Source organism: Lytechinus variegatus, chromosome 18 (assembly GCF_018143015.1).
Source record: "Lytechinus variegatus isolate NC3 chromosome 18, Lvar_3.0, whole genome shotgun sequence".
NCBI lineage: Eukaryota > Metazoa > Echinodermata > Echinoidea > Temnopleuroida > Toxopneustidae > Lytechinus > Lytechinus variegatus.
The window spans coordinates 21,800,489-21,812,525 of record NC_054757.1 but is presented as its reverse complement, the minus strand read 5'-3'; the positions used below and the strand labels follow the sequence as shown (position 1 = coordinate 21,812,525).

Below are 12,037 nucleotides of genomic sequence, written 5' to 3'. Positions count from 1 at the left end.
ACCATTGTATACACACTGCTGCGCTAGACCTTAAAGAGAATGAGAGAGAAAAAGGTACTGGGGATAAATGTCAGACTCCGAGTGCCGAGCGCGCACAAAAAAGAACGAGCAAATGACCCATTTATCAATGCATGGGTGTCCCTGTGATATTTGATAGCAAAACGAGCCGCAAATTAGATCAATAAATATGGCTGGCTGCTGCAAGTATCAATGAATGCAATCAACTCTTTTTTTTTCTTTCTCTCTTGTGGTTGGTTGAAATTCTCGACATGACCAAAGTCTCGTTTACCCTAACTCATGGAATGCCGTCTATTGTTAGGGCTGTTTTCCATATAAATAACCTGGATAATTACAAGGATATTTTAAATATTGCAATATTGTTATAAAATATTTATAACATCAGTAGTTTCATTTTTTTATTGTAGGAATTTCATTGTTTTGACAGAAAGTCTTTATGGAGATTGTGGCTTATTATGTTATTTTGTACTGTTAGAAATATTAAAAATATTAAAATTTCCATTGTCTTGAATCTTGATTATGCTTTAAAGGAATTTTATTTGAGGAGGGATTTTTTTGTATATCTTACATTTCAATTCATTCCATTGGGTGGCATTGTTTCATGAATAGACTTAATGAATGACACAAATATTTCCCCCGATTTTTAAAATAATTTTTCCTTCCAATATTTCCATACTCATAGTGGAAAATGGTATAGTGCCATTTTACAGTTTGTGCGCAGCAAAAACTGGGGTTGACTGGTGTACATGGAGGACCACACCAGTTATTTTACACTGGTGTTGAATTGACAGTGTTAGTTAAACACTTATAGGTGTTATTACAACACCTTTGGTTGTTACATTTACACTCTTTGGTGTTATGTTCAATCTCTTGGGTGTAATTTTAACACCTCAGGGTGTGGTCCTCTATTAACACCAACCGGTGTCAGTTTTAACACCACAGTTTTTACAGTGTGAAAATTGCAAGTAGTGCAAGAGGAAAACTTTCATGTAAAATATAACAAAGAAACAACAGATCTGTTAAACATTTTGAAATCGTTTGTGGCTGTGAAGTGGGGCACACACTTTACTTCTAACTTTAATAAACTCCAAGCTTCTTGTGGGAATTTGTAAAATAAAATCTTTTTTGACAGTAAAACTGTTTATTTTCTTGTATGCTTAAATGAGAAAAACCTGTTGTAGTGGAAATGCTTTTCACTGACTTGAGTTGTTAATATACTGACTTATATTAGATTTGGAGTGGAGGGGAGAAATGTTATTGCGTGTCGTAAATTTTCTCGGAGGAAATGCTGGGACTTTGTATTTAGCATCATTTTCATTACCAACGATGAAGAAGCAATTTTCCAATGTTTAAATAGAAATTGCCATCTTGTCATAAAGGTGGCTACCATGGCTTACATAATTGAAGCAAATGATTTGTGCTGAATGTAATAAAATGCAAAGTCTGCTATTCATAGTTCAAGCATTTGAAAGTTCAGTATTGAAGATGTCTTAAAGATCAAGTCCACTACAGAAAAATGTTGATTTGAATCAATAGAAAAAAAATCAAACTAACATAACACTGAATTTTTCATCATAATTGAATTTAAAATTAACAAGTTATGACATTTTGAAGTTTTGCATATTTTTTTTTATAAAACAGTTATATGCACAACTCAGTGATATGCAAATGGAAGATTCAATGATGTACCTCACTCACTATTTCTTTTGTGTTTTATTGTTTGAATTATACATTTCAATTTTTACAGATTTGGCAATAATGACGAACTTGACTGAACCAATTTTTTTTTAAGCTATGGTACTTCTACATGTTTGGGGAGAAATAAAACTTTCACATGAAAATGAGGAGAAAATGGAAGTATTTCATATACACTAAAATACAAAGGAAATAGTGAGTGGGTGATGTTATCAGTTCCTTCATTTGCATACTGACTAGGATCTGCATATAAGTGTTCTTTTTTATTTTTTAAATTTAGCAAAGTTTTAAACTGTCATAACTTTCTTATTTTACATTTAATTTTGATGAAATTTGCAGCTTGTTGATCTTGTGGATTTTTCTCTTTTTATTCAAATCAACTTTTTGTTGGGGTGGACTTGTCCTTTAATGTAAGTATTGCAAATATTCTTTTGCAATAATACAAGTAAATTTGGAGTGGTTTCACACGGGCGTAGAATGCATCATTTGACTGCGGTATTGTATGCTGAGTTGTAATGACGCTAGAATTATCTTCTGTTCACACGGCCAAAGAGGCTTGCCAATTCTGTGTTTTTACGTTTCGCACTGATAAGAGGACGTGTGGCTTCTTTTGAGTACTCAATCTGTCACTTGTGCATAGCCAGCCAAGCCAGCTTGTTTTTCTGCGGGAGTGGTTGAAAGGTCACCGTAAGCCCCACCCCCAGAATTTCGATGTGGAGGCCAGAGCATTCACGTGGCTGTTTCACTTGAATATTGTCACTGGAAAACACCTTGATACTGTCGTTTGAATCGCGATTGTAGATTACGCCATTTTGCAAATACATGCTTATTCGAATGACAAAATGCGAGCATGTGTAACCCCTCTTGTTTTCACACTGGCAAAAATACATGACATTTTCTGATTTTGGTAGTTCAGGGCAGATTTTCCGATCAGAGACTATGATGTATTTTCGGTTTTCTAGTCGGTCTGAAAGCACCCAATGAGATAATTGATAATGCAAAGGATTAAAGAAAATTTTATCCTGATGAGGAAGCTTGACCATGGTGATAGTGTTAAGATGAGATTGGGAAACATGAAACAAGTAATCAATGATATTCTCTGACTATTGTTACAAGCTACTAGAAATCCTTGCGTGTGATTGGCTGAAAGCAAATTAGCCGGTGGAAATCACTGACTAAAACCCTTGGTGAAATGCACCCGTGGTGTCCAAGACTCCTGACAGTCTGGGCTCCCTTTCGGGCTCATTAGCCAAACTGTATTCATGCGCATGTATAGCTACTCAATTAGACGTTAAATCATTTGAAAACTACATTAGTTAGGATGTCAGCATCAATTCATCTAACATGCATCTTATCAGAAAATGATATCGGATATCAAATGGACTAACTTTTATGATATAAAACAGTGTTGAATTTATCAGAAAAGAGAGATAGTTGTGAGTGCATATTTGAGCAATATCCACTTGAATATCAAACTAGGTCCAGCACTTAATATATACACTGTAAAGGTACATGTTTTTTGACATCTTCCCATTTCTTACTTTTCCATTGCATAAATTGTAACCACTGTAGATTAGTATTTTTTTAATCGTCATTTTGTGAGTTTGTTTTATCTTCTGTTCATGTTTTAGTGGTGTCTGTTTTATGTCATACATGTACATTCAGTCATGTTAATACATGAAAATGTCATATTTTGGGGGTTGTGCTATACCCCAATGATGCCGCCAGGATGACCGTGGACCAACAGGTAATACCGTACCCCTTTTCTTTTCGGTTTATGGACTGGGGTACAAGTTTAATTATTCTGAGTACAGAACAATTTATTTTGGATATTTTGTATGTACTTACACAGTTTGTATCAATGTTCAATTGAAGTGCAACAAATGATTTGTATATTTTGATTGTTTTTGTGACGAATAAAAACTGCAAAGATGAAAAAATACCCAATTCGTAGTATGACCTACTGGTAATGATTTAATAATGTTCTAAGAAATATAATCCTGTGTATATCTTTTATAATGCATCAAAAATTTCATAGGATGGAATTTAAGTACAGAAATAGCATAATTATTTAAAAAGTGCAATATTGTTGTTTTGTTCAATTCACTGCCTTTGGTTTAATTAAATTGCAATGTTAATTTTAAATGATGTATATTTTGGGGGATTTCTATACCTTAGAAGAAAATATTATGAGTGCTATTAAGTGAGCACTAATTATCAAAGCAAGACAAGTTCAAATGTGCATGTCTTGATTGACGCGCTCGCTTTGCAGTCAAGGACTGCGTGTATTGCGGATGTATCCCTGTGAAGCATCCTTTATACATGTATATTACACTAATTTTTACTTGAAATTTGTACATGGATATGGTATCAAGTTGTTTGAGCATACTCGTTAGATAAAATATTCTTTTTGATAGATCAAATTGGTATTTAGGCCTTGATGTATTTGTATTATGACTGTGTCCATATCTACCCTAGATGTGTGTGCGTAAAGTGAAATGTACATGTATGCATATATATGGGAGAGAGGGAAAGAGAAAATGTGCATGTTTTTTAGTGTGGGGGTGCTTGTGGGTATGAATGTATGCAGTTAGATTGAGTATAGATAGGTATGGTATTGGGTAGCTGCATTGCCATCCATTTTGGTTAAGATCACTTATTTTGGCATCTTATTTTAAACGTATATTACATTGATTTTATGAATATTGAACCTACCAAACTTTGTATTTTATTCTGTAACATTTTGAACCAGTCTATTGTATACATACAGTTTGTAGTTTTTTTAAGTTTGCTCTCTTTGTATGGATCTGTGTATTTACTTTGTATTTTAAAGGGCATCAATGAAAACCAGAGTTTGAAGATGATTGGGCTACCCTTTTTATTATGTGAACTAAATAAATAGATGAATAAATAAATAAATCAATGAAAGAATGAATAAATAGACGATAAATAAATATAATACAGGTTAAGTTCAAATTTAATGAAAGACTATTTATATCCTCATGATGGCAATGAATGATGGGAAATGTTTCTCCAACCACATGTGTGTGTGTGTGTACATGTAGTGCATATAGTTTAATAGACAGGTCAAATAGCAATATTTCCCTTCCCCAGCAAAGGTGAATAATTTATGCTTGTCGACCCTTTCTCTCAAATGGGCTTGCATGCCAGCGTATGGCTCTGAGCGTTGGGATGGGTTGATCAATGCATGAGCGCACACGAGAGGTCTTTCTCCCCTCACCACTAATCGCATCCATTATTCAGAGTCAAGGCTGCTCCTCGCTGTGTCGGATAGATCAGGGGGGGGGGGACCTGCTGCCCCCATTCTCAAGGTAGTTTTCCCTTTAGCCCTTTCCCCTATCCATCCTGGTCCAACGTGGAGGGAGGGAGGGGGGGGGAACCTGCTGCCCCCATTCTCAAGGTAGTTTTCCCTTTCCCCTATCCATCCTGGTCCACCATGGAGGGAGGGGGGGGGACCTGCTGCCCCCATTCTCAAGGTAGTTTTCCATTTGGCCCCTTCCCCTATCCATCCTGGTCCACTGTGGAGGGGGGTACCTGCTGCCCCCATTCTCAAGGTAGTGTTCCCTTTAGCCCTTTCCCCTATCCATCCTGGTCCACCGTGGAGGGAGGGGGGGGGGACCTGCTGCCCCCATTCTCAAGGTAGTTTTCCCTTTAGCCCTTTCTCCTATCCATCCTGGTCCACCGTGGAGGGGGGGGGACCTGCTGCCCCCATTCTCAAGGTAATTTTCCCTTTAGCCCTTTCTCCTTTCCATCCCTCTCCACCGTGGAGGGGGGGGGGGGGCCTGCTGCTCCCATTCTCAAGTTAGCTTACCCCTTGCCCCATCCAGCCTGATCCATCCATTCAAGTCATCCATGATTGATTCTTTCCATTATTGATAGTTTTGGCTGCACCTCTGTTAAAAGGGTCTTTTTATCGGGAATACCTTGTTCTCAAGGTAGTTTTCCCCTGTCCCAATGCATCTAACCCCGGTCCACCGTATTCTAATCATTTAAGGCTGTGCACCTCTCTAAAGAGGGTCTATGGGGGAGTCTGTTTATACCCCGTTCTTAAGCCAGCTTACCTCTTGCCCCATTCAACCTGTTCCCCCTTTTTCAATCATCCATGATCGATTCTTTCCATGATTGATAGTTTTGGCTGCACCTCTGTAAAAAGGGTCTATGTATGGGGAGTATGTTACCTTGCTCTCAAGGTAGTTTTCCTCTTTCCCATTGCATCTAACCCTGGTCCACCGTATTCCAATCATCCATGATTGATAGTTAGGGTTGTGCACCTCTCTACAGAGGGTCCAAGGGGACCTGCTGCCCGTTCTCAAGCTAGCTTACCCATTGCCCCATCCAACGTGTTCCCCCTATTCCAATCATCCATGATCGATTCTTTCCATGATTGATAGTTTTGGCTGCATCTCCATTAAAAAAGGGTCTATGGGGGAGTCTGTGACCCCATTCCTCAAGCTAGCTTGCCCCATCCAACCCGTTCCACTCGCTATTTCAATCATTCATGATCGATTCCTTATATGATTGATAGTTTTGGTTCCACTGTATAGATGGTCCATTGGGAGTCTACTACCCCTCCACCCCTTGAAGCAAAAGCCTCTCACTTGTTCCATCCCACCCCTTAATACCGGAGTCAACCCCACCTGCCCCAATCATTACTCTCAAATAAGAGGGTGCGTAGGGACTCCTTCTCCAAGCCTTGCCCCACATCCATCATTTCAAGTCGAGGGTCATTAGAGAATGTATAGAAACTCCCTCCCCTCCCTTGTGTTGACTGTAATGTCCCTTCTGAATCTGGAGATAAAACTTAAGAATGCATTAAAACCCAGTTCATCTAATGTTTTTATTCATTTATTTGTTTTTTTTTTGTTCATTTGTTTGTTCGTTCGTTTGTTCATTCATTTATTTATTATTAATATTTTTAATGTATTTTTATTATTTTTTTTGGGGGGGGGGGGTGTGGTGGTGAATGGTCTTTGGGGGTGGTAGGGATAGATGGTTGTATGAAGTGCTCATTTACCCAAGATGTTGAAGCCCCTGGTTTACCCCACTCCAGCAACCAATCAAGGGTTTTACACATAAACCTTTTGCCAGTGCCTCAGGGGAGTCTGATTCTCTCTTTAATCCTCTCACCAACCCATCATATTTCCAATAATCTTATCCATATCAAAGCCAAACCTTGGTTTGTTGTTTAAAATTTTAGACCCTCTTGACTTTAGAACGTGAAATAATCTTTGGCCATCAAGGGCCTTGTATCTTTTCCCCTTTTGTGCTCTAGTATAGAAATGTGCCCTGTATAAATGCGACCTTGTCCTTGAAGGACATAGAAATTGATTAAGGCCTGCAAATTCAGTCTTCGGTTATGTGCATCTTCTGTAGGTGCATGTAAGTGGAACGATGATAGTATTTCACTTCAAATTTGACATGACCCTTGACCTCTGTTGGGGGTTCCAAGAACGACTGGTGAACCTTTCTGACATGCTAAATAATCACCAACGAACATTTAATGGTGAATATCATTTACCACAAGAAAGGATCACCAGTCGTTCTAAAAAGTCACTCTTAACTTACGATCAGCTTTATGAAACAGGGGCCCCCTGATCTTCACTACGTCTTGCAAGGGTGTCCTCCAATCTTATCCCATTGCCTTATTAAAGAAGTTAAATGCAAATTAACAAGATGGGAGAGGCATTATGAATAAAGCCTTTTATATTCGTCCCAGGGTTTGGAGTTGTACTGTCTCATATATTATTCACGTCAATGCCTGTCAGTTGTGGTGTGTCAATGTAATGTGTTTTTTTGTGCCTTGCTTTTCTGATAACGTGGGAAATCCCCTTTCTTTTGCACAGTGCGCTTACACTTTACAGTACTGATACTTCTTATCATCACTTTATCCAGGAATAGAGTCTTCTTTTCATTTCCAAAGTGACAGATGTATTCATCCCTTCTTTGAAAAATGTATAACGTTTGGCAAGCCTTCAGTCAAAGTTATGCCTTGGGTAATATAGGCCTATTCTGCCTTTTGGTTACATGGAACGGGTGGCTGTTTCATTGAGCAATATTGTCAGAAATTTCTACTGACCGATTTACTTTGAGCCAATCAGATGGAAGGATTTCAGTAGCTTATAACAGTTGTCGAGTGAAAATCACTGACTCTAGATTTTACATGAAAATGAAATGCAGACACTGTACTGTCATGGTCTTCATTTTAATTGTGAGTCTTGCTCTGATTTTCTGTTGAAAACTTGTGATGCAAGGATTTCAGTAGCTCTGATTTTCTTTGAAAACTTTAGGGCAGTGATTTTCCTCCATTCTTATTAACCACTCAGTCCAGTGCCCACTCATGAATATATTTCCAACCGATTCCACAGAATTAAATTATGCTCAGGTTTACTTTGTTGTCAGTCTTGTTTTTGTCTCACCTGCGAAGCAAAGTGAGACTATAGGCGCCGCTTTTCCGACGGCGACGGCGGCGGCGGCGTCAACATCAAATCTTAACCTGAGGTTAAGTTTTTGAAATGACATCATAACTTAGAAAGTATATGGACCTAGTTAATAAAACTTGGCCATAAGGTTAATCAAGTATTACTGAACATCCTATTAGAGTTTCATGTCACATGACCAAGGTCAAAGGTCATTTAGGGTCAATGAACTTAGACCATGTTGGAGGAATCAACATCGAAATCTTAACCTGAGGTTAAGTTTTTGAAATGTCATCATAACTTAGAAAATATATGGACCTAGTTCATGAAACTTGGACATAAGGTTAATCAAGTATCAATGAACATCCTGTATGAGTTTCACGTCACATGACCAAGGTCAAAGGTCATTTAGGGTCAATGAACTTTGGACGAATTGGGGATATCTGTTAAATTCCCATCATAACTTTGAAAGTTTATGGATCTGATTCATGAAACTTGGACATGATAGTAATCAAGCATCACTGAACATTTTGTGCAAGTTTCAGGTCACATGATCAAGGTCAAAGGTCATTTAGGGTCAATGAACTTTGGCCGAATTGGGGATATCTGTTGAATTCCCATCATAACTTTGAAAGTTTATGGATCTGATTCATGAAACTTGGACATAATAGTAATCAAGCATCACTGAACATTTTGTGCAAGTTTCAGGTCTCATGATTAAGGTCAAAGGTCATTTAGGGTCAATGAACTTTGGCCGAATCGGGGGTATCTGTTGAATTACCATCATAACTTTGAAAGTTTATTGGTCTAGTTCGTTAAACTTGGACATTAGAGTAACCAAGTATCACTGAACATCCTGTGCGTGTTTCAGGTTACATGTCCAATGTCAAAGGTCAATGAACTTTAGCCGAATTGGGTGTATCTGTTGAATTACCATCATAACTTTGAAAGTTTATGGATCTGATTCATGAAACTTGTACATAAGAGTAATCAAGTATCACTGAACATCTTGTTCCAGTTTCAGGTCACATGATCAAGGTCAAAGGTCATGTAAGGTCAATGAACTTTGGCCAAGTTGGGGTTTTTTGTTGAATAACCATCATATCTCTGTAAGTTTATTGGTCTAGTTCATAAAAAGAGGACATAAGAGTAACCATGTATCACTGAACATCTTGTGCGAGTTAGAGTAGTATGCAAAGTCAGCACTGCTGCTATATTGAACCGCGTGATGCAGGTGAGACGGCCAGAGGCATTCCACTTGTTGTATTTAATGAATATATCTGTGATGTCAATAAACAAAAAATGTGGAAGAAGTAAAAAAGTGTGAAAATATGTTCAGGTTTGTGTTTTAAAAAAATAGAAAATAGTGAAATGTGCTTCATATCCATTTATTTTCAAGCATTTTGTTATTTTTGTGTTAATAATGTTTATGAATCGGGTTAAATATGGATCCATTCTGTTTAATAGAAGGCATAGGAAGGTCGAATTGTGTTTCATTTGTATTGTCTTTCTCCATTGAATAGTATTGAACTTTATATTCATCCATTTTCATAGAAATATATCATACTTGCAAAGCTCTATTCATCTGATAATTTGTCATCCTCCCATCCATACATTTTCTTCTCTCATTCATCTTTCATTCCTTTGTCTTCTGCACATTCACTTTTATATGCCCCCTCCAATTTATTCCAAGCAAAGGGCATTATATCGTGGTTCTTTTCAGCTTTGCATCGAAGGACAGGGTATTAAAAATAAGATTTTTCTATGGAAATCCAAATCATGTAAAATCAAGGCATTGTATCGGTGGGGGATGGGAGCGCAATACGGAGATGCCACGGTCTGGATGTGAATGAGCAATATTGGACAATTTCATGCTTGCCAAGATTGGATATGCTTGCATTTGTATGTATGGGGAGCCAATTGATCGATTGCATGGAATTTAAACTGTTTCTTTGACTTTCTTCTTGAAGCTAGCAGGTGTTCGCGGAGGGGTAACTGTAACATAACTCTTATACCCCTTTCAGAAGTGGGAGTATAGAAATCACTCTGTTGAATGTAAGAATTTAACAAGTTGCACCTGTTAAAATCTGTGCAAATGCAACTCCTTTGGAAATGTCAATAATTGTACCATTTACTGTGATCAATGAAGTATTGTATGTGATTGTGGTATTGAAAACCGGTGCAACGTTGCCTTTTGACATGAATGATAAATCAGAGATTAAAAGAATAATTTCTTTATGACATTGCAAGATTTCCTATAACATGCATATGCTGATTAAAAGTTGATGTTAAGATTTTCCCAATATGAAGGAAAATGTATTTTTGATTATTTCATTGTGTCTGATTAATCTATCATTTGTTTATTGTATTCACGAGATATACATTGTAATATTCTGTCCCCAAATAAAAAGGGGGGGGGGGATGAATTTATAATAATCCTTCATGATGTTTGTTGACTGCTTGCTTTCTTGATAATATATTTACACAAACATTTTCCTTTTTTTAACCTGCAGTGTGTGCTATATCTCTGGAGTTTGAAGATATTGTGTCCAAAAACGCTGTTCATGTTACGAGGAAACCACGAGTGCCGGCACCTCACAGAATACTTCACATTTAAAACAGAGTGTAAGTATACATATTCTTTCCTAAGTTACCGAAACAGACTTGGGGTGTTTCACAAAGATTAAGTATGAATTTATTATAGTGGCACCTACATGCCAGTGCGTACATGATATGCAACACGCATTCTTATTGATCAATCTGCAGTAGTGCGCGTCCCGCATACAACCGTAATTCCGAAGCTTCGTAATTCCGAAGGTTCGGTTATTCCGAAGGTTCGTATTTCCGAAGGTTCGTAATTCCGAAGGTTCGTAATTCCGAAGGTTCGTCAATCCGAAAACGAAATAAGGTTCGTAATTCCGAAGGTTCGTTAATCCGAAAACGAAATAAGGTTCGTAATTCCGAAGGTTCGTTAATCCGAAAACAAAATAAGGTTCGTAATTCCGAAGGTTCGTTAATCCGAAAACGAAATAAGGTTCGTAATTCCGAAGGTTCGTTAATCCGAAAACGAAATAAGGTTCGTTAATCCGAAAACGAAATATGGTTCGTTAATCCGAAAATTAAATAAGGTTCGTATTTCCGAAAATGAAAATAATTCATTTTGGTAACAAAAACGATGTTGTCATTACAAGATTACACGATATTATGCAATGATAGTAATAACGATCGATGATACATGCGTGTGTTGGGGCCAAAGCATGTATTTCATTAAGAATGGCGCCCTGATCAAGCATAGGCTAATTTCGATTTTATCTGAGCAATTGCTGCCTATAAGCAAATGGTTTAATTAAAGATGCAGGGGATCAAGTGTGTTGGAAGCGTGCGAGCAACCTCTAGATAATAGGATTTGTATTGGAGGGGATGTCATTTTAATAAAAAAAAATACGTTCCGCCGCCATTGGCTAAAACACGCATCGTCTTAATGGCTAACTGCAAAAAGTTCTTAGAATGTCCCCTTTAGATCAGGTCAGAGCTTATATATTTAAAAATTCTCTTCGCGCTTCTTGCTAGCAGTTATTATCTAATTTTAGTTACATAGGCATCTCGCTTTGAAGATCACAAACATATTGCCCATCATATTAACAAAAATATATAGCTCGCGCTCGCATTATTTAAAAAGGGTTTATCATGTTATTACATATTTACTTTATTTTATATGGATAAAGCTAATTATTGACTGTTAGGACTACCCTTTCAAAGAAACAAACAAAAATCAACTTTAAACTGCCGATCAAGGAAAATATGGCTTAAAAAAATTGCCCCCCCCCCTCTATTTGACGAAAGTTGGATCCACCGGGAGGGAGGCAGGGGGCATCAAAAATGGAATA

General features: G+C 37.5%; 1 protein-coding gene across 15 annotated transcripts in view; it reads left to right on the top strand.

Annotated features, from left to right (window-relative positions):
- Nucleotides 1-12,037, top strand: part of LOC121431943 (serine/threonine-protein phosphatase 2B catalytic subunit alpha isoform-like) — a 116,463-nt gene that overhangs the window by 47,993 nt on the left and 56,433 nt on the right. For all 15 annotated transcript variants that reach the window (XM_041629738.1, XM_041629737.1, XM_041629736.1 and 12 more), the window contains exon 4: nucleotides 10,664-10,775. In XM_041629738.1, the coding sequence (XP_041485672.1) occupies nucleotides 10,664-10,775 (112 nt within the window). The remainder of the gene's footprint in view (nucleotides 1-10,663; nucleotides 10,776-12,037) is intronic.